The sequence below is a fragment of the Stegastes partitus genome, unplaced genomic scaffold (genome assembly GCF_000690725.1).
Source record: "Stegastes partitus isolate 25-593 unplaced genomic scaffold, Stegastes_partitus-1.0.2 Scaffold3696, whole genome shotgun sequence".
Classification (NCBI taxonomy): domain Eukaryota; kingdom Metazoa; phylum Chordata; class Actinopteri; family Pomacentridae; genus Stegastes; species Stegastes partitus.
The window spans coordinates 823-23,599 of record NW_007581427.1 but is presented as its reverse complement, the minus strand read 5'-3'; the positions used below and the strand labels follow the sequence as shown (position 1 = coordinate 23,599).

Sequence of the window (22,777 nt, the reverse complement as noted above, 5' to 3'; positions counted from 1 at the left end):
TAAACATATCTTTAATTTCACCAATGTCAAAGCAAAATAACAATGTAATTTACTAATACTTCTTTTTTGTTGTTGTTGTTGTTGTAAAGGACATTCAAACTACGTTCAGTTAAATTAGTAAATCAGTAAGTTCCGACCAGACGGTAAATTCATGGTTGTATGTATATGATTTTGGCGGGTTGAATGAAGGTATCAATGCATGTTTAAGGGATACTTTTACTTTGCATGTGCCAATAGAATAGAATAGAATAGAATAGAATAGAATAGAATAAAACTTCGTTGTCCCCCAAAGTGGAAAATTGTCGTCATTGACGGAAAATAAAGTTCTATTCTATTCTATTCTATTCTATTCTATTCTATTCTATTCTATTCTATTCTATTCGATTGATTATTAAGATAAGATAAGATAAGATAAGATAAGATAAGATAAGATAAGATAAGCCTTTATTTATCTCACAATGAAGAAATTCACAGTGTTGTCAGCAACATTACACATAGAGATACACACATACTCGACAGGAAAATGTACATATAAATATAAGAAATAGTGCAAACAAGTATAAAAGTACACATAAAAAGAGAGTAGTAAGTTTTTGATATTGAAAACTCATGCAGAAATTGTCACCAGCTAGCCAAATTAATGTTGAGGATGCGGCTGTGTGGCGCTACACACTCCAGCCCAGTAGGTGGCAGCACCGGGCTTTCATACCTGGTTGCGAGCTGTTAACAAACAGTAGAAGAAGTCGTCTTTCAGCACCAAGCGGGAAGGAGCGGGCTGCTGGAAGGGAAGCGGTGCGAGCTGTTTGTCTTGTATTATTTAGCTAGCAGGCAGGCTAGCGGGCTCGCCAAATAAAGAGCAACTGAGGACTGAACATGCCGCGGGAAATCATAACGCTTCAGCTTGGACAATGTGGAAATCAAAGTAAGACGGAGTTAAAATGCTGCCCCTTTTATCGTTAGCCAGCGTCCTGCCTCTGTTAGCTATTCATGATCTGTCAGGCATTCTGCTGTGCAACGACACTAGCTTAGTGCTAATAGAAGTCTAGCTAGCTTTAAATACGCTATAAACAGCCACAGCGTTGTTTTATTCCAGCTGACTTATAGCTAATAGGATCTCTACTTAGATATTGTAGTGTAATTTAAGTTAGCTTCCAGTGTGTTGTCATCAGATAGTGATGCAGGGGATGTTAACTGACGTCTGTGCCGATTGACTAATAAACATGAAAGGTCACAAACTGCTAATTATCAAACACGACTTTATGCTAACATGTTTCCCTCCGTGTTGTTTTGCAGTCGGGTTTGAATTTTGGAAGCAGCTGTGTGCAGAGCATGGCATCAGTCCAGAGGGGATTGTGGAGGAGTTTGCAACAGAAGGCACCGACAGAAAAGACGTCTTCTTCTATCAGGTAACTGGAGCTCAAGTGCACAGCCTCGCTTCATTATTTCTGGTGTCACGTGTAACAAAAGACCTTTGTTTTCTGCATGTAAGGTATACACAGCATATGTCCGGGGTCTCGAGCTGATGTGAGTGCAGCTGAAGTACAACAACATTAATTGCCACTAGATGGCGTGCTTGTAGTGTAAACTGAAAGAAGCTGAAGCCTCCAGGAACATAACTAGCTGGAGAAGTAGGCCTCAACTGTTATTTAATGGAAACTGGTAACATGAAATGATGCAGAGACTGCAATTTAGGATGTACGCTGACCAAAAATATAAACGCATTATGTGATATTGTATAAAATTGTGTTTTTTTTGTTTGTTTTTTTTTTATCATGGGTTCATAACTGATTCTTAGAACACACAGCGTCTCCTTAACAGATTGGATAACACCTGAGTACTCACTATATTGGAAAATGACAATGCGCATAGTGTTGTCATAGACCAGAAATCTATTCAACACACAGTTAATGATGTTGTTGATGCTGCTCTTGGGTTGTTATCCCACTTTTCCTGAAGGGTTTTGGCAAAGTTGGTGGACATTTTGTGGATGGGATCATGTAGTGTCACATCTTGTATCTGATTGTTTATCGTACCATGCTGTCTGAGACGACTTCTTAGAGAACAAATGTCCCACACTAAGATGTCAGCATCCACGCTATCTGATTATTGTCCTTTAAAGCTAAACCTGGCGACGGTGTGAATATCTCCATGGTCGAGATGTTGCCACCAGTTGAACAGCAACAGCAACTTTTGATGCACAGCGGACAAAATAAACCACATTCTAACCATAGCTATAGAAATTAGATTTATTTAGTTTTTGCTATATCAGAAAATACCATATGCATGCATTCATATTTTTTCCATTTATATTATTGTATTAGTGTCTGACCTAAAGCTAAACTTATCATGCCAATGGTTTTACTAATTTGTGCTGTCTTCCTTGTGCGACAGTCACGGTTGTGGTGTCTCATGTTGTAAAGCAACATCACATGCTTCAAATCTATCACACAGTGAATAACGAGCTAAAGATGGACTTAAAAGTAATATTACAAATCCAACACACCTGAGTGACAGAATAGCTTTAAGACCAATGACTCACAACATTAAAAACTGGAACTGAGTGTTTGCAAATAAGATAGTCAAAGAGCAACAAAGTCAGCCCAAGAGAGTAGGGCTCGACTAGATGTTGGACCAGTATTTTAAAGTGAATATTGCAATTTCTGTTTTCCATGCTATTCGGTTAGGTTTACACACCAAAAGTACTTAGCTAGGTTTAGGAATAAAACATGGTTTGGGTTAAATGAAATATATGACCCTTTCACTGGTGCCCCGGTAGCTCAACCGGATTAGACGGTGGCCCATGTACAGGGGCTGTAGTCCCAGATGCAGCGGCCGCAGTTTGAGTCCAGACAGCAGCTCATTTGCTGCATGTCCTTCTCTCACTCTTCTCCCCACGTTTCCCTGTCTCTCTTCACTGTCCTATCCAATAAAGGCGACAAAGCTCGAAAAATAATCTAAAATAAAAAATGACCCTTTCACAATGTTGATGCCATGTTAGAAGGATAAATTGTGCAGCAAACTTCTTTAATTTTCTTGGTCATGTGATGAATGGGTGCAGCCCAATCAAACAGAGGAGACAGTGATGACAGTTGGAGCTCACAGAAAAGCTTATGTCACCTACATAAACATCAGTATCACCATGTAACCCCTGCTTGTTGATGAATCTCCTCAGGCTGATGACGAACACTACATCCCTCGAGCAGTTCTCCTGGATCTGGAGCCTCGTGTGATCCACTCCATCCTCAACTCCCCATACGCAAACCTGTACAATCCAGAGAACATCTACCTGTCTGAGCACGGTGGAGGCGCTGGGAACAACTGGGCCAGTGGATATTCACAGGTGATCATCACAAATAACATGTTTCTCTCTTTAGCTTTATGTAATTATTTCTAATTAAAGGCATTTTAAGCATGTGATATTCTGCTCTTTTCTCTCTTTTTCTTTTTTATAACCGCAGGGTAAAAAAATTCAAGAAGACATCTTTGACATCATTGACCGAGAGGCAGATGGCAGCGACAGTCTGGAGGCAAGTTTATCAAACATACCGACTATCCCTGGGGCCGCGGGTGACTGAGGTTGTGGCAGTGTGGAATTTTAAAAACTAATTTAAAAGTAAAGTGATATGGTTGTGTGCAATGATATCACATTGTGTAGTCTATTGGCTGACTCACCCCACCTAAGAGCAGCTTGCAATGAAGCCTAAACCTCCGACATGCAATAAAGCATCAGGTATTTGTTGTTTATAGTTTATTTGAGGGATTATTTTAGACTTGAGCTTGTAGAAACAGCAGGACTATTCCGTCTGGCTTAAGGATAGATTCAACTCTTGTCATTTTGTGGTAATTCTGTGTCTCTTTGTTGTCGTCTTTGCCTCTTTGTGGTCCCTTTTAGTCAATTGCTAGTAATTTTCTGCCTCTTTGTCTTTGTTGTGCTTCTCTTTGTGGTAACTTAGTTTCTTTGTTGTTGTGTCATTCGGTGTCTCTTTGTAGTGGTGTGATGCCGTTGTTTTGTGTCCAGATGTTGTCGTTTTTTGCATCTCTGTGATCATTTTGTGTCTCCTTGTGATTGATTCTCTGATCTCTTGGTGGCATTTTGAAAGCGAGGCTCAGCTGGACTCCTGGACCTGTGCTCAGTATAGGGCTGCATGATATTATATGTTCTTCTGTGATTATATATTCCATCATGAAAAAATGCAGGAATTTTCACCAGATGTCTTGAATTACTCCATTTGGAAATAATAATAATAATCATCATCATTCTAAATAGATTAATTAGGATGACTAAGTAGGGGAGTGCATCTGCATAGAAAATAAAAAATGCTTTTAAAAGAGCTGGAAAAAGCAGGTTTGCTTGTTTATCACATGGTGTAACCCTGGCAAATGTTTCTAAAACAAAACAGATTAGTTGTTTTGCCCCAAGTAGTGGCTAGACACCTCTGGCAGAGTACTTGCTTTTGGTGAAAACCATCGTTTCTGTAGTTTAAATATCTCTGTATAACGGATGTTGTGTTTCCTTTTGCAACAAAATCTTCTTTCTCATTGCTTTACTCCTGTTTCTTGCTCATTTTTTATGCAAACGTAGAGCCTGCATGTTACCAAATTCTGTCTATTGTGGGGGAAAAAAACACAAAAAACTGTATCAAGAACCTTCAAATTTATTGAAAATATATCAGACACATTTCTTGTATGGATTAGTCATGGAAAAATAGATTTTTTTTTAGCAAAAAAAAGAAAACATTGTACAGTGTGGTTGAGTTATGTGGCCTTATTTCACATTATGCTTCAATGACCTTCAAAGTGACTATTGCTTATGTGCAACTTTCAGATGCTGAAATGATATATTGTAGTCTGGCTCAGTAAGCCTATTCATTCATCCATTCATCGTCTGAATATTATCATGGAATACTTGATTTTACTCCAGCTTAAGTTCTTTTAGTCATTCAGGCAGACTGTTGCATCTTTGTTGTGGTAAAATGCACGTAGAAATGAATGACTCGATACGTTAAAATGGTGCCAGAGCCTGTCATCTTAAAACCAGCAAAGTCCCAGCCATGCCTCACTATTATTCTTAGCCTCTTTTTTTTTTGGTGAACTTTCTTCAACTGCCAGCCTCCCATAAAATAACACTCGCATTTCCCCTCGAAGGTCTGCAATTTCTGTAACTCATTCACATCATGACCCCACATTATTATTTAGCGTGCGCACTCATGTGTGCATTGGATAGGAAGGTGGGCCGAGCTGCCGTGGGCGTGTGTATGTTGGCAGGGTGTGGCGTGTAGCATGTCTGGTGATAATAGCCGGGCGAGCGTAGAAGGCAGGTATTACAGGGCTGTCTTGGGGGGTGAGGGAGCCTATTTGTGAGGTGGGGCTGCACTCCCATTTATATAACTGCCTAGGAAGAGAGGCATTTGCTCACCCACACACATTCAGCTTTCTGCATCAGTAGAGTTTACAGTAAGCTTTGCACACATGTGGCACATGCTGTGGCTTGAAATTGCAGGTAATGAGTAACCCTTTGTCTTTGTAGGGGTTTGTCCTGTGTCATTCGATCGCTGGGGGGACGGGCTCGGGGCTGGGATCGTACCTACTGGAGAAGCTAAATGACAGGTCCACAAGCACACATGCATCTCGTTGTCTTCGATTTTTCTTGTGATATGATGTGTGTGAGTTATACATTTATCTGTTCTTCAGGTACCCAAAGAAGCTGGTGCAGACTTACTCTGTTTTCCCAAACCAGGACGAGATGAGTGACGTGGTTGTCCAACCGTACAACTCGCTGCTCACTCTGAAGAGGCTCACCCAGAATGCCGACTGCGTGGTGAGCTGCAGCACTCAAGGATGGATGTTGATTAATCCCACTGCTCTCTTTGCTTCACAATGCAGCCGCGGCACCAAATACCCTCACAGGATGACATAAAATTCCTTTGTACGAGTCCTGGTTAGCTTGTAATGGTGCCACTTGAACCAAAGTTCAAATGCAACACAGTAGCTAAACTGTTCCGCTGAGCTGAAACAGGAAACTAAAATTATTTTACTAAAAAAGGTGGCTAGTCACGATGCCAGTAAAATAACGATGTGATGTGAGACTGTTAAAGAAGTTTGGCTTCATGTGTTCTGACGTAAATGGCAAAGATCAAAATGTGGTGAGGGGACATTTCAGACTCTATTGAGACATCAAAGACCAATGACACTTGCAAGAAAAATGTTTGATTAAGTCTCTCAGGCCTATTATACACTGTTCCAGCAGGGCCTTATATAAAAACTGTATTTTTTTTTTAACCAGAAACCCCCTTTACACCCTGCTGGCTTTGTTCTATGTGAATTTTCAGTGAGTGAAGGGTTGTGAAACAGTGTTACTTCACCGTAAAGTTGCACCATTTGCATTTTAAAATTAGGTAAATCCTATATGCAATAGGCTTTAAGCACTACAGCTGAGTCTCTTGGGTGCATTAATGAATGCTTTGAAATGTCTTTTTTTCTCTCAGAGTATTTTTTTCATTCAAATTGCACTTATTTAGTTTGTGAAAGAAATGTACAATGTTTTTACTTTTATCACTTTTCCTGTTCAAAATGTACTCTTTAGGCTGCTCCACTGCTTGTGTAACAGACGGCTAAAGAAGCAAACTGCAGTGGCAGCACTAAGGCCTTACAAAATCGAACTTATTAAATCTCAGTCTTAAATTGGTGATTGTATTAGTCTGAGATGCTCTGGCAGTCTAATGGTGTTTCCTCTTTAATACCTACTTCCTCCAGGGTCTTGCATAAGGCCCTCATGTTGATTAAATTAGCCCCAGAGCTAATAGAATCTGCCCAAGAATTGGTCCCCCTGTTGCGTCTGCACAGTGTGTCTTTTATGTTCAACTCTCCTAACAACAGCACACTGTGTGGCTTCTTAAGAGGTTCCTTGACTGCGTCATTACTGCGATACCGTCTCAGTCTTTCTTTGCCATCGTAGCAGTGTATTGACTTTCACCAAGTTGCTGTGCTGAAGGCCATCTCTCCCTCCCTGTTTTTTCTCTTAATTTCTCCAATAATTGCCTTCTGTGTCATTGTGTGTGTGTGTTCCATCAGGTGGTGTTGGATAACACGGCTCTAAATCGCATTGCCACAGACAGGCTGCATATCCAGAACCCCTCGTTCTCCCAGATCAATCAGCTGGTGAGTGAGAGATATTACTCAATCTGACAACCCTTGCCTTCTTTCTGAGCTTGTCAGTCAGCAGGTTTTAGTTACAGGTGTGCTCTGCAGTCTACCTGACTGTATTTAAACAAAGACAAATGTCGAGACACATGGCGCTCACTCCAAAAATTACGAGATTTACGAACTAGTTTGGTGAGTCAGTCGCACGTCAGACTGGATTTCAGTTTTCTTAGAAATGAGTTGCACATGGCTGCAGTTTCCAAATGGTATGTTAGCTTGCTTGACGGGAGCCACACTTAGAGGTTTTGAATTTATGCTTGCTCCTTTTAGAGTTTGGCTATAGGACCAAAATATACAGTGTCAATTTTATTTGTTTCTTTATTTTTTTTCACCCCAGACTTGGAGTGCACAATTTCTGTTTTTTTTTTTCAATTTTATTTTGTTTTATTTTGCTGGAAAATTGTTGAATGAATGACATGTTAGACTTTTTGAGAGCATTTTTGTGCACGTCAGTTGAGCAGGAATAGAAGACCTGCATCACTTGCATGACTCTCATAATTGCAAGGTTATATAAATATTCAGGTTATCTCATAGACTGTTCGTACTCGTGGTTTTACCTTTGTAGAGTGGATATGATCAGGTAAATTATCATTTTTAGCATAGAGTGGAATATAATAATACCCATGTATACCTGGAATTATGTGATCTGTCTCAGGATAAAAACCCAACTTAATGCAAAGAGTAAATGCGTGCAGAACTCACTGAATACAATCTCTGCCAGGTGTGCATGTAGTGTGGCCACATTCTTCAGAACAAAAATCTGTTCCACAATTTGAAAAATCATCTAAGTCCTGCTGACTTGAGCCCACTTGGGACACTTTTACACTGATGTTCTTCACTACTTCATTCAGGCATACCGCAGACAGTGACAGAGAGAGCAACAGTACCTGTGCCATAAGTGACAGGATGCATAGTAATGCACTAATAAGACTATAAAGCCATAAGACTAACTCTAAATCCACTGTGTAACACATGATTTAGCTGTGACTTTGTCTGAAGTAAAGAAAGGTACACAGTGTGACTCGTGACCTAAGATCAAGACAGGTCTTGTCTCTGTGTCAGAGATAAGTAATAATTATGGGTAATTAATGAAGTTACTTCTGTTGTTCCACATACATAAATGCGTGCAACTCACGCTCATGTGGATCCTGATGCTGCAGGTATTTTATACACTCAGAAAAGATTTAACAAACCGCTGAAAAGACGTCACTTGTGGTTTGTTGAACATGATTTTGACCTACTAAGATTGCCTTTGCAACTATGGCTACAGAGGTGCTCTTTCAGACATAAAGCCAACATTCTGATGCTGTCAGAATTCTGGAAAGGAGTGCATGTCCGAAAGAGGCTTTGAATAAACCCAACAGAAGCAACAGGTGGTCACAATGTTGCTTCTTTAGAACTGAGACATGCCAAGTCTGTTGTGGTTTCAGTCAGACATGACAAGATAATTTACATTGTAAGATTGGATCCAACTGTGGGCAGAATTGAGATGATAAGAACTTGCTTTAATACCATTTGTAAATGCAAAGACTTGTGAATCGAATGTCATTTTTCAAGGAGAGCTCATGTTACCAGCTGCCATCCAAATTTGTTACACATTAAATAAAAAAATTAAATTGCAAATTTATTGACTTAATTTGATATATTTTCTAGCCCTAACCTCTTTAAACTCAGCTGTAAGCTTAGAGTTAACAATAAAACCCTGTGTCTCCTTTAACCTTTCTACATACAGGTTTCCACCATCATGTCTGCAAGCACGACCACCTTGCGCTACCCAGGCTATATGAACAACGACCTTATTGGGCTGATAGCGTCGCTCATCCCCACACCCCGTCTCCACTTCCTTATGACTGGATACACACCACTCACCACTGACCAGTCGGTAAGTTGTGTCACTCGGTGACGTTAAGCGAGATCAGCCTGTAACATTTGAAATATTAAAGGTCCCCACGATGTTGAGTTTGAAATAAATTGTCTTGCTTTGTCTCAGGTCGCTAGTGTGAGGAAAACCACAGTGCTGGATGTGATGAGGAGGCTTTTGCAACCCAAGAACGTGATGGTGTCCACAGGCAGAGAGAGGCAGCCCAGCCACTGCTACATTGCCATCCTCAACATCATCCAGGGAGAGGTTGACCCCACACAGGTACGAGTGTACAGCATGTGTGTGAGGTATTGAACTACATTCATATGAGGACCAAATAGCTAAACATGACTGAACTGACTGTGCCGTAGGTGCATAAAAGCCTCCAAAGGATCCGTGAACGCAAGCTTGCCAGCTTCATTCCCTGGGGTCCTGCCAGCATCCAGGTAGCTTTGTCCAGGAAGTCCCCGTACCTGCCTTCAGCTCACAGAGTCAGCGGCCTGATGATGGCCAACCACACAAGTATCTCTAATGTAAGTGGTAATCTTATTGTTGTGTCACCTCAGCCTGTTCAGTTATAGTCTCTTCCAATTTGTGATCACTGTATGTAGTAGAGATCTCAACCTTGTCCTTCATACTTCAGGATGTGTATTCTCCTACAATTGAAGTTGAGTCTCTGCAGCAGCAGTTGAAGGGAAATTCCAGGAAAACAGGGTTTTGGATTGTTATGTTGCCAAACTAGACATTTTACTCAAAAGCAGGTGTTTTTCTTTTTATTAGTTTATAACAGTTGAAAGAAAATGCTGCCATGTGACATCACTTTATTACTTTATGTAAGCTGATTGAGAAAACTTTTCCTGATGGTGACTTTACAGTACCTACATTTCTCACTACTTTAGGTCTTAAATTGGAGAAAGGGGAAATTAGTCATTCAAAGGAAGTGTCAGTGAAGTCATAACTTATTTTCCCTTTCTGGTAACAGTAATGAAGAAACAAAACAGAAAGCTTCAGAGAGCTCAGAACAGGGACATGAGAAGTACCTCCTTTCACAGTGTTAAATCTGATGTCCTCTTTTGTTGCTGTCCCACAGCTATTTGAGCGGACGTGCAGGCAGTATGACAAACTGCGTAAGCGTGAGGCCTTCCTGGAGCAGTTCCGCAAAGAGGACATATTCAAGGACAACTTTGATGAGCTGGACAACTCTCGCGAAGTTGTCCAGCAGCTGGTGGATGAGTACAGCGCAGCCACACGGCCAGATTACATTTCCTGGGGCACACAAGACCAGTGAACAGACTTTTCATTTTGTAGCTCAGCTACAACCTATTCAGCATACATGACTAGCTAGTTTATTCTCAGTGCCCCTTCTTCACTCTCCAAAATGTTTTTCATACATAAAGGCTTCCCACAATACACCTGTATTCGGCTATAGCTGCTTTTCTGAAAAAAATATTTATTGGCTTGTTATAGCATGTAATTATATAGTGTTTGTGTCTCAAAATTCAAGAGACTGAGAGATAAATGTTAACACCAAGTTTCATGATATAAACTATATATTTTGCCAATTATTTTGTATTGTATCACATCTTGGAGATTCTTACAGTTTACATCAAACAAACCCAATCGTTAAGTGAAGTAAAATTAACGGTAGTTATTTCTTGAAATCATCAATATCATTTGTGTGCAAAACAATTTATAAATGTTCATTAATACATGTTTCCTTTTCCTATACTTTATCCCTTGTAGCCTTTTTCCCCCCACTGTTTTCAGCAATGTAAAACAACCTGTTGCCTTGTTTTGGTCTATTTTTATACAGAGTACAGTACTTTAGATTTTGTGCGGTTAATTTACAGTGAAACATCCACAGCCTAAAGAACGACTGCCTTGATTAATGGGGGTAGGACTGACAGAATGCGTAGCAATAAGTTGGTGTAGGTTTTGTTATCCCAGACATTTCTGACATGGTGCGTTGTACCATCTGTCTGCTGCTGATGCACAGTGCTCATTTGTTATCACTGTACATGACCAACAAGAATGTCAAGTCAAAGTTGGACTCGAGCCATAAATGGTGTTAAAATACCTGCCATATAAACTGGATTGACATTTTAACAGCATTTGTTCTCTGCTTTAAAGAAAGTAACAGTTTGCACAGATGAACACGGTGTACAAGGATAGATCTCAATTTAACACTTTCGATGCCTGTAAGTATACTTTAAAAAAAACTAGCTGGTTCACTTGCGTCCTCTGTATCGTGAATATACTATTCCATGTCGCTTTGCTTGTTGGACCTGTTTTAAAATGATGAATAAACACATTTTCTATAGTTTTTGTTTCAGGTGTTATCTGAAGGCATGCTTGGAGGCTTTTATGTGCAGATCATTTTGCCTCCCATTAGTCAGACTGAGCCCATCTATTAGATGAAACAGGTTTCTCCTCACCTGGTGCCGAGTGTACTGGTGGCAGTTCGTGTAACTCAGTTAAGGCTCATTACCACGGGGGAACGTAAAGGCACTTAGCAACGCTTGCTCAACCAGCTATTGTTTTTAACCAGAAAAACTTTGGGGGAGGTAACTCTCGGCTCTGCTGCTGGCGCCAAACTTCAGGCTTTTATAAAATGCGCCTGCTTGAAAACAATAGTCTTAACACTGCTTCACAGGTCAGGGCACGAGAAAGCACATTTTCTGCTGGGGAAATGATGGATGAGGCTGAACAATAGGACTGAACACAATGTGTTAAAATGGTGCTTTTTTTTTATTAATTACATACAGTATTCATAGTTTTTATTGCACTCCCAAGTTAGTTAAAAACAAACAATAGTGCAATTAACTATACACATTACATAAAAAGGTACCATGCATCATACAAACAAGCTTAATACAAAGCAAATACATCTGCAGTTTGATTTTTTTTTTCATACATGTAGCTTGGAGCTGCCTGCAGCTGCAGTAGAAAAAGCAAAGACCTGCTTCTGAGCAGGAGACGGCTGACTGTGCAATGACTTGTCAAGGCCTTCCACGGTGAGTTAAGTTTTGAGGCTGCTTATTGCATGGGGCTGTGTAGCAGACAGTACTGTAGTATTATCTTTACAACGCTTTTATGGCCTTATTCCTACACGGTCATTACTACAATTACAAAAAAAAAAAAAAAAAAGGTTGCACGATGTCTCATATTTAAAGAAAAAAGAAAAAAAGTGAAAACAGTTGAATATGAATTGGGGGATCTGTCTGCGTTAGGATATTTTCTTGTTGTAAAAGCTTATTTTAAAAAAAACAAAAAACATCTTTGGTCCGTGCTCAAACCCATGACTTGGCAAAACTTTGGTTTCACAAGAATACTCAAACAGTGAACACAAAGAGGGAGCTACACAGGATTTACACATATATGCTGCTTTAAGGAGCAGCGCCAACAACATATGAGGCTCTTCATTTAAAGCAAATCTAATATCAAAATACATCTGGGTCTGCAATTAAGACATGAGGGACAGTAAAAAAAAAAAAAAAAAAGAAATTTTGCATAAATAATGTTAGAAAAGCATCGATGGCCTGATTAGAAAGGTTTTTGTTTAAAAAAAAAACAGAAAGGGGGGGCCAGATGGGGCACTGCATGGTCAATATGGAGTCAGTTCTTTAATGATCCACATCACTGACTGGGGCCAAGTCCAATTTCTTCCATTGTATATACATGGTGAAAATAACAATAAACAAAGAAGCACCTGTTATTTTCAGCAGAAAAGAGCTGCATTAGGATAGTAACTGACATAAGCAAAATTATCCAATCAGTCAAGTGTTAACCAAGTTTCATGTCAAGGATTACAGCCAACACAAGCAGCACAACAAAGGACGAATCAGAGCATTTGGTGGAAACAATGTAGAAATAGCTCCAAAATCCTTTGGTTTCTGTGAAACACAATTAACCCAGATCCTGAACGTGTCATCAAGGAAATGGTTTTTCTTGATCAAACAGACACACATACTTCTGCGTGTGCGCACACACACATATCTGATAATCCCATAGGTAAGAGGCTTTATGGCAGCCAGAGTGACTTAGCTACAGAGTTCAACATCTGTTTCCAGTTCCAAGTTCACATGGCTCACTGCATCAACAGTTCCAGGTAATGCAAGCCCAGCCCGGGACCTTATGAAAACTGACTGTCTCTGATGAACATGTCAGCATAAGGGCAAAAGAGAGAGTGAGTCAGTGTTTATGTGTGGCACAGAGAGGGAGGGAGAAAGCGGCAAAGACGTGAGGGGTGTGTGTGTCACTGAATGTTCTCAACACTATTCCAGCAGTGCATGAGGGACGACCGCCTTCTAGGAAAGGCAATACAAATATGGCACACTTTGAAGAAAGAAAACGGAGGGAGAGTAGTGTTGTCACTCTTAAGCCTTTCTGAAGGGGGGAGCACGACGCCGTCTCTCCCTGATGTAGTAAGGCTCAACATCTCACATTGTCGAGGAGGTGTGGGGGGGAGGAGGGTGAAGGTATTGCCATGTAGGGTAACGGTTGCGTGACAGGGTGGGGTGAGGTGGGGGGTGGGGTGTGTGTGTGACACCTCATCAGCAACCACATTGGTTTCTGTGGGTTTCTGGCCTCACTTGCAAAACAGAACCCCTTGCCTTCCCGTTCCCTCCCCTCCTCCACCGGCCAGCTCCTTCAGCTGGAAAGCTCAGTTGAGGGTTTATTTTCATGGATGGGGAGCGAAAACAGCCCTCTCTTTGTTTTGGCTGCTGCGCCATTCCCAGCGGAGGAGGCGCGGGGTCCTGAGGACTGGGCCTCATAGGGGGGCCACGTGGAGGAGGACTGCAAGGGTCGGGGGAGCTGGAGGGGAGGTTGTCTGGCTATGGGTCCCTCCTTTCAAACGGGGTGGGAGGGCAGCTCCAGGAGCTTGGGTGTTGAGCCCAGATGATGGAAGCCCACCTCTGTGCTTTCTGTGATGGTGATGTCTGCACCTTCCCCTTTTCCTCGCTGGCGATGGATGGCACTGAAATACGCATTCATCAGCTGCATGATCTCAGTCAGCTGTGATGGAGGGAGAGAGAGAGAGAGAGGGAGGTCAAATTGGTGGCAGTCTCAGTGTCTGTCTGGCACTGTCACAAGAGGGTGGAGAAGCATGATGTCATCCAGCTGCTAGAAAAACTGGATCCTCCAGAAGCAGAGGATGATGTTGTTTGGCAGATTCTAGAGGACATGCACGCCCCTTTTATCGAGGGGAGAAAAAAAAAAAAAAGAGGTCTTACATGTGTGTGGATATTTCATCACTTTGGCATAGTTCGTTCAGCAGCTGTTGCAGAACAAATGAAAGGACCGCACTGTGGAAGAGTTCATTTGTTCATGTGCTTCTACGCTACCCCGACCTCGGCGGACGTGACCACCAAACCACCAGAAGCCACTGTGATCGTTAGCCTCACCCTGCTAATGCTCGACTAAACATGGTGTGTGAGAGCCCCGGGTGAAACAGTCTCCCGCCTCAACCGTCACCTGCTCTTCAGCTTTAACCATAACCCTTGAAACAGCAGCTAATCTTGCACTCACTCTCAACTCCAAACCTAACCTCCCCTGCAAATTTGTGCACTCCTTTTTTTTTTTTTTCTTTCCCCCTGCCCTCCAGCTCAAAACCCTGCGTACTCATGTCAGAGCAATATGAAGTTCATAAGTCTTTCTGAGCTGCATTTCAATTCGTCTGTGCGTCCAATAAATAAATAAAAGCCACTTTTGTGCCCCACGAGAGATCACAGAGGGATTTTTTGTTCCTTGTGGGAAGATGCAAGCAAATCAGCCCAGTGAAAGGCAAGATTTGTTCTTGACAGGAAAAAAAAAATGTCTGTTTGGAAGAACATCCATGTTTCTGAGAAATGTTTTGACTAATATTTTAATCTAACCACTGCAATAAAACTCACCCTTGGTCATTTAATGCCAGGAAGTTAGATTCTTGGTGGTTACCATCAGATGGAGAGTAGGGGCAGGTTGTGTGCTCTCTATTTAGACCAAATTAATGAGTGTTTTTAAAGTGGGTCAAAGAGCTGCAGGGAGGAGGGTATCATGAGCAGACAGCATGTGTCTTTCTCTCACTCTGCGGAGTGCTGCTTGATGATAAGGCCCTGCACTGTACACAAACTGAATCCTGACTGCAGTGGAGACTGAGATCGTCTAAACTCGGTGGAGAAACGGCTCTGGTGAATGGTTTTGCTCCCCTCCCCCTCGTTCTGTATGTGCTAACCTCGAACATGAGTCACCATACCTTGGTGGTTTCAAATAGCAGATCTCGGTCCCCAGCTGTGATCTTGAAGGTGTTGCTGTCAGATACGCCGTAAGAGCAAATCTGGCCGTACGGGAAGGACTCCAAGGCCTCTGATTCTCCCTGTTTATACAGAGACACGGATGTAGCAGCTACACCCAGCCACAGCTTCTGGGAAAAGCTCCCTGTTGAACTCTGTAGGCAGAAAGAGGTGAGCAAATGTCAAAACAGCTCAGCGTCGTTCCTTGATTCACATTAAGTGGCTCTGAAACCCTGAGGGAGCAAAACTTTTTTGCGGGAAAAAACTACAATAAAACTAAAGCATGACCTCACAATACTCACAATATAAAAGTCGACTTCATACAGAGTGCATCCAAAGCCCGACCACTGGCGTGCAATTGTGAGGTAGGCGGCCATACTGTCCCTGCGGTTGTAGCCGGCCAGACCTTTCCATCGATCTAAGATGGATCCCATGACGGCTGCTGCCTCCTCCTTCAGCCGGCTCCGCAGACGCATGTCCTGCTCCACCTTTTGCTTGTGTGCCGCTGTAGCCGTGTGGCTCCACAGCGTCCCCGCCAGGAGGCCCGTAGGGAAGCGCTGTGTCGCGGGACAGCCCTGAGCTGCCACCTGACAAGGAGGCATAGCTTGCGGGGCAGCAAGAGACATCAGAACCCGAGTTTCAAGCATGTGGCCTGGGAAAAGCTCATCCAGAGGTGGGCATGGGGCGTGCGTGCTAAAGTCACCCATCAAGCACTGAAGCCTCAGGGCTGCTAACGCTTGCAGGTCCTCTTCACAGGCTGGCAGCTGACCGCGCACCACCATCTCATGGCACTGCAGCACAAAGGTCGAAGACAGAGAAAGTCAGAACAAAACAAAACGAAGGTACAGTTTGTCAGTAATAGCCTCAGTCCTGTCATCAAGCCTTCCTTCCACACCCAGTTTTATTTTGTCCTATAACTCTTTTATGGGAGTCCTCAGGAAAAATGTTTTAATGAAGCCAGTGTTGGCTGCCTTTTGCCCCTTCTGCACTCCAGCCAGTGCTCTTAGTCATGCTTTTTATGCACAGAATTTTATTGCAATCACAGCCCATAAGACATTACAGACTGTGATTGCAGATTGTTAAATAAAAGCATAAATGATCCAATGAAATAGAAGGAATGAATCACTTCAGGACAATAAATTAGAACTCATTATCAGCACTGGAATGTTCCTTTATAACGCAGGCGTCGTCAAAGGAGAATTCTGCCCTTTGGAGACCCGTGTTCTGCTCTGTTACCTGCTCAAAGAGGAAGAAATACTCGATGCTGTCCACTGATATGCTGTCGGCATCCAGCAGGCAGTAGAGCTTGAAACACAGCTTCCATTGGGATTTAGACTCTGACTCTTTGGTGGTGAAGCTGCACAGAAGAGGGATGGAAAGAGTTAAAGCTGGGTTGGGGGAAAAAAATATACTAAGAATCCTAAGCCTTCATGTTAATATTTTACAAGATATCCCCTCCTCAATGTGCATCATTGTTGTTAAGTAACCTGGCAGTTTCATGTTTACCCTGTCACTCAACACTGCAAGGACACAGATGCCCACGCCTGCTAAAAAAACACAAATCCTTTTTATTCCAACTGGACGCCTTATCGTTTTATTTGAGACTTTGCCTTGTACAATTAAATGACATCATCTTCACCTTGGCTATTCAGTGGCTGGCTGGCTTTGCTGACAGTAAAATGACCACTCCGGTTTCCCAGCGGGGTGTCATGTTTGACCAACAAGACCAGACAAGGTCACCGGTTATCAAGGATACTGGATAACACTCAGCATAGGAGTTGGACTAGAGAAGATAAATACGCCGTCTGCCATGGCTGTCAAATAGTTGAAATTTTTTGGACAAGAGTCTGTGATAGCGCGCCTTTCTGCTTTGGTTTTCTTGTGTCTGCTCGGTTCCACAGTGTGAAGGCAGACTGCATCACTTTTCTAACCTGGTCAGGATGTCTGCGATCAGAGCGCTCCCTGTGACCGGCTGCTCCCACAGTGCATTCTGCTCATACAGTGCAAACGTGTTTTTGCTCTCTTGTAGGCCGAGCTTCTCTTGCATCCTCCGAACCACCTGGAGAGGGACAAGAAGGGGAAGTGGGGTTGAAAAGACAGATGGAGACACAAATTGTTAGACTTTAAAGACAAGGGAAGGTTGAGTTTCTTTGAAGTGGGGTTGTATGAGGTACCTCCTAATAGTTGGTGTATTACTTGCAGTAGATGGCGGTCTGCACTTCCTGGAAGTCGCTGGTCTACCGCCGCCTGAGTCAGTTAAATTGTTTGATATTTTGTGGCTTTGTTGTATTAGCATGTTATTTTGGATCCAAATTAATGTCTCAAAGCATCAAAGCCATACAATGGAGGGCAAAATTACTGTTTTTATCAATGTACTCTGGTGGCTTTGAAGAGAGAGCTTTACCGGCTTCAGTGGCTTGTCGGAAAGGGCTGTCTGATGGCAAGATAAAGCAGTGAAAATAGTCAAGTTTTACCATGCCTTAAACTAATACTGATATATTTAGGTGGGCCTTTTTGTACGTGGCAAAACCAGATTTTCTTGCTGACTCCATCCACAAAACACTGACTAAGGCTTAGTACTTCATGCAACCCCACTTCAAAGAAACCAAACAATCCCTTTAAGAGTGAAAACAGAGGAGGCAGAAATTCAATTTTTGTGATTGTCACGGCTTTGTAGTGCGAGTATGCTCCAGATCAGATACTTTAAAGAGGAACACGTGAGAAGCCGAAAGTCTGAGAAAAGTTCTTTTGCCAAGCAGAATGCAGACAAATGCTCTCAAACCTCATTGGCAGTGGTGTGTGAGCTGATGTAAAGCTGGCAGGACCCAGGGCCAGGGTAGTGCACCGTGCACAGCATCTCCTGTCGGCTCATCAGCATCTGGATTTCCTCCCAGGATGGCACACACTCCCGACACTTGGTCTTCTCCAGAGCCTCGCTGATGAATGATGCATAGTTATCCATCTCAGACTCGGGACTTTGGCTCTGGATCCTGCAAGAGAGAGTAAAAGTGTGAGAGAGTGACACAGGCATGTGTGCGTGTTCGTGTTCGCTTGTGCGCGCCTTTAGATTTGCCGCATGTCTGCCAAAGAAAACGTAAATGTTCAATACTTAAAAGAGCAAAGTTGTTAATGCTCGTGATGTTAACAGTGACTCAAAATCTGCAAAGTGTTATGCCGTGATTATGGACTTTGCGTCATCCTTGTGATTCAACCGAGTTCTTTATTTTCTTTGGGCTGGCAATGCTAAAAAGTCAATGAGGCGCGGAATGACAAATGTTCTCACTTTAGCTGTTAGAGACTTAAAAGACTCAACATCCCTCAATCCTTCAAAGAAAAGGAAAACGGCAAAGAAAACATGTTTGACTTTGGGTAGCACACGAAACAGGAAAAGGTGTTTCCGCTCCTGTGAACCAGAGTGACCTGCCACTTCCTCCCAGTGGAGTGTCCAGGAGTGGTAAGGTGAGTGTATATGTGTGTGTGTGCAGTTGTTTTAAAAGAGGGGGACACAAAGGCAGCGGACGACATACTCCTACTGGAGCCTGAAGTCTTTCACATTAGGTGAGTGAGAAAGGTGTGAAATACAACCTGATGGAGCTCAGCCTTGTGTAAACAGAGAGGGACAAATAGGAAGGAACCAATTATACTCTGATGTTTGTCCCAAAGTAAGCAAAACGTAGGGCAGAAAGAGGTGCATGAGAAGGCCTCAAACATTTTGCCAGACACAGAGAAGCCCACTCATTCACTCTGATGTCTTGCTATCTCATAACTCCATGGCCACAGGGTGGGATTTGTCCTACTGAAACGTAATTAGGAATGTTCCACTGAGTCTCTGTGATCCTTCCTATGCTCTACTCTCTTCGCCCCTTTCTGCTGTTTCCTGCTTTCTTGCCCCCTCCTTCTCCTCTGCTTTCTTTCTTCTGGCCTATTCTCTCTGACAGCAGACATTCCCTGGGGGTTTCTCAGGGCACTGGGGGAGTGGAGGAGGGTTTCTGGGCCCACTGCCCAGCTCCAGTCTTAGCTCTGCCCAGCTGCAGCCTCAGCGCTGATCCACAGAGCGAGAGAGTGCGTGAGAGCAGCAGCGAGATGTATCAAAACATGCAGCCAGCGAGTTCCACAGTGTTATTATGAATTGCCATTGCATGCAACTGTTCCATTAGTTAAAGGGCGATTCCCAGTATGGAAATATAGATAGAAAACTTTAGTGGTTTGATGGCATGGCGTTAGACAGAAAATCTGGAGCAGGAGATTAGCTCTGCTAATAACTTAGATTAGCATACTTGACAGAGGGGCTAATTCAGAACTGCAAATCCAGCCCCGACACACTGGATCTGTCTGGGGGAACATGCTAACAATGTGAAGGCATATCATGCTACTATATCTAAACTGGTGGTTAGGGATTCTGGCGCCTGCTTTTTCTCTGATGTCTAGACCCCGTGTTTTCCCAGCTACTGCACCCGACTGGTTCACCTTCATTTCCCAGTTCAACAGCTGACTCCTGGTCTGATGTCCCACTCATATGGGATCGTGATGGCATCTTGCTGCTCCAACTTGTGTTCACTTTTAATTCAGCTCGCTCTCATGTAAAATCATTCTCAGGGATTTAAAAACAACATGCAACATTGCTGTTAAGTGGCAACTGGAGTCTATTACCTCGGGCTGTCAACATGGGTGGATACGCTGTAGTGTTTTCCACCTGTCTTCCACAAGTCATGTTTCCCAGTGGGATAAATTAGGGCCAGAAAAAACAAGAAAAATCCGTCTTTCCACTTGTAATTACAAGTAGGAGATGCTGTGAACAGCTTTCTCCAGTCAGATGGATTTATTTGTGCTAAATTGAACATTAACAAACTCAGCCTGGACGCCACATTGGCACTATATTGCAAAAGGAAAAAAACAGAAACAGTTTTAAGCATTAAAACTGGGGCTCATGGGAACTCATGGTTTGAGTCTTAAGTACATTAATCTGAGCTACACAAAGCAAATAATTGTACTCACATCCTGCAACTTTAACAGCACCTTACCTCTTTGCTGGTTTTTAAGTTGTGGCATGTAGATTTTAATCAGTTCTAAAAAACATTTAGAGTCACCTGTGTCACCTCTTCAGCCCTTTTAGTATCCTCGTGTGCGTGCATCTCACCTCTTGAGGTGGAATCGCAGGTACTTGAGCACTGTGGACCCAGGCAGGAAGGTGCAGCTCATACAGGTGAGCAGCTGCCAGTAACGGAGATGTGCAGCAGTATATGGGGAAGGTGTGTAGCTGGTCTGCTTCACCAGCTGGCAGTAGACCTCGTCGCGGAGGGGGCGCAGGTCCAGGCAGGTCTGCAGCACACCCTGGATGATGGGAACCGGCTCTCGTGCCGATTCCAGCTGCTGGAGGCAGTTGAAGAGCTTCACGGCCTCCTCACGCACCGAGCCGTAGCCTTTCCCACTGTGGTCTGGGAGAGAGGAAGAGGATGAGCACAGCAACATCATGTTGTACCACAAGAACAACAACTCTTCTTGCTTTCCCTTTAATTTCTTACAGATATATTTCAAACATGGTCACATTTTGTCGTGTAAACACTGAGTTGCAGCAAAGAAATATTTTGTAAAACTGATTATGTCAGTGTCTCATTAGCTTCATCGTGATCCCTTTTTAGCTGAAGAAAATATGAATTAGGTGTGATCCCTAAGTGATGTCACTCTGCTTTGTGAGAAACTTGGATTAGAGGAATCATTATGCTCAAAATACTGCTGTCATACACTACGGCATAATGACAATAAATCTAATTCTGTAATCCTTCAAATAACTACCTTATACGTCTCTTTATCCAGTTATTTTAGAGTGGTATTGTTGTTAATATCTGATCTTTTTTTGGTTTTCCTGTGTGGTCCTGTTTGTTCTTGTTTTAATAAAACAGCCAGGCCAAGAATAGTTGTTACAGTAATCTGCATTGCATTGTGCTTAAAACTGCCTCTCATCAAGTCAAACACCATAGCAACTGCAAAGATAACGCTGCCTATTTCCATTTAACAACACTGCCTTTACAGAAAATAGATGCTAACTGTTTGAATGGTTTGTTTCTGTTAGATAGAACTAATAATGCAGTAAAGATGTGCATTTGTTAACCATTTCATATCAACTTGATGGAAGATTCAGCCAGTCTGCAACACCTAACGTGCTGTAAAAATGCATTGTTTTTACCTGTAACTTCACAATTAGTTGTTATGGTAATGTATGACGTGTAAATCTTGATTACTCACATGTGTGCTCCAGACTGCCGTAGGGGAAGGGCAGAAGAGGAGCGTACAGGGGGCCCTGGGTGTACTTCAGGATGGGGTTGTGCTGATAGATGTGCTCCACTACCTCGGGGTTGAACTTATTCTCCTGAAGTAAACAAAATGACGATAATCACGTCACAAAACAGTATAGAACTAACTTTCATATGCCCTCAATGTGCCTGAAGCCGGCGTGAAGGCAGCCGGCGAGCGGGTGATTGAGTGCATGTGTCTGTCAGTGGTGACCGAGGTCGATCTGACCAGGGTCACAATTCAGCTCTGGCAACTTTCAAAGCAGAAGGAAGGTCAAGTGATGACCCAGCAAACCACACTAGCACGACTGACACGTTATATTTTATCTGCTGGTGTCAATGAGTTTAGTGTGCGTGTGTTAGTGTCTTTCACTGCCTATGTGGATAGATGCCTTCCAGCGGTACAGATGGCTTCCATGCTACTGCCCTCTAGCACCTGTTGCTCATTAGTAACGTTGCCACTGCTCTGGCTCTCTCCTGACTCTGCAACTCCCCCCCTGCCCCAATCCCGCCAGCCTTTCTCTCTGGCTAAAAGACAAGCCAGCTTTGCCCCTCCTTAGTGGGGCAAAGTTGACACATTCTTCTGAAGTGTTTGGTGCACACTGGTGACAGCCTTGTCTGTTTGAACTGTGGGAATGAGATGCTGCTCTGTGCACCACGTGCAGCGGTTGTGCAGCAACACAACATCCCAGACAATATTAATACACTGCACATACATGGTTAGGCTCAAAGGCTGTTTCTCATTCCCCTTCGTCGTCCCATGCCACATGCAATAGTTTGACATTTTGGGAAATATGCTTATTCGCTGTTTTGCCAAAAGCCAGATGGGAAGACTGATACGACTCACATGTCTGCTTTGTAAATATTAAGCTGCCAGCAGCGGGGTAACTGAGCATAGCACAAATACCGGAAACAAGGGCAAACAGCTAGCCTGAGTGTATACAAAGGCAAAGAAATTGGTCTACCTGCACCTCTAAAACTAATTAACAGCATCTCTCACTCTATTATAACATTTTTAAAAAATCCTCTGACTTTTAATAGTGAATGTTGATCCTTGTCACTGTTAGAATTCAGTATGTTTTGAGCTATTATGTATTCTGAATCTGTATTTTCCACTGAGCCTATGATTCTGTTTCGTATTTTCCTACTGAGAA

General features: G+C 42.8%; 2 protein-coding genes across 2 annotated transcripts; one reads left to right on the top strand and one right to left on the bottom strand.

The window, feature by feature from the left end:
• Positions 1–762: 762 nt before the first annotated feature.
• On the top strand, positions 763–11,381 carry tubg1 (tubulin, gamma 1). The gene is made up of 11 exons (XM_008306546.1): positions 763–922; positions 1,294–1,406; positions 3,173–3,340; positions 3,459–3,527; positions 5,528–5,607; positions 5,692–5,818; positions 7,072–7,158; positions 8,933–9,082; positions 9,191–9,343; positions 9,433–9,594; positions 10,152–11,381. Exons 1-11 carry the CDS (start codon positions 874–876, stop codon positions 10,347–10,349), a joined length of 1,356 nt encoding a protein of 451 aa, XP_008304768.1. The 5' UTR covers positions 763–873; the 3' UTR covers positions 10,350–11,381.
• A 409-nt stretch (positions 11,382–11,790) lies between these two features.
• On the bottom strand, positions 11,791–21,700 carry LOC103376180 (unconventional myosin-X-like; the record flags this gene model as incomplete). The annotated part of the gene is made up of 8 exons (XM_008306549.1): positions 11,791–14,077; positions 15,297–15,488; positions 15,636–16,124; positions 16,570–16,690; positions 17,265–17,392; positions 18,116–18,323; positions 20,471–20,768; positions 21,577–21,700. Coding segments are annotated over 8 exons (1,725 nt in total), but the record flags the coding sequence as incomplete, so codon positions are not given.
• Between the last annotated feature and the right edge of the window lie 1,077 nt (positions 21,701–22,777).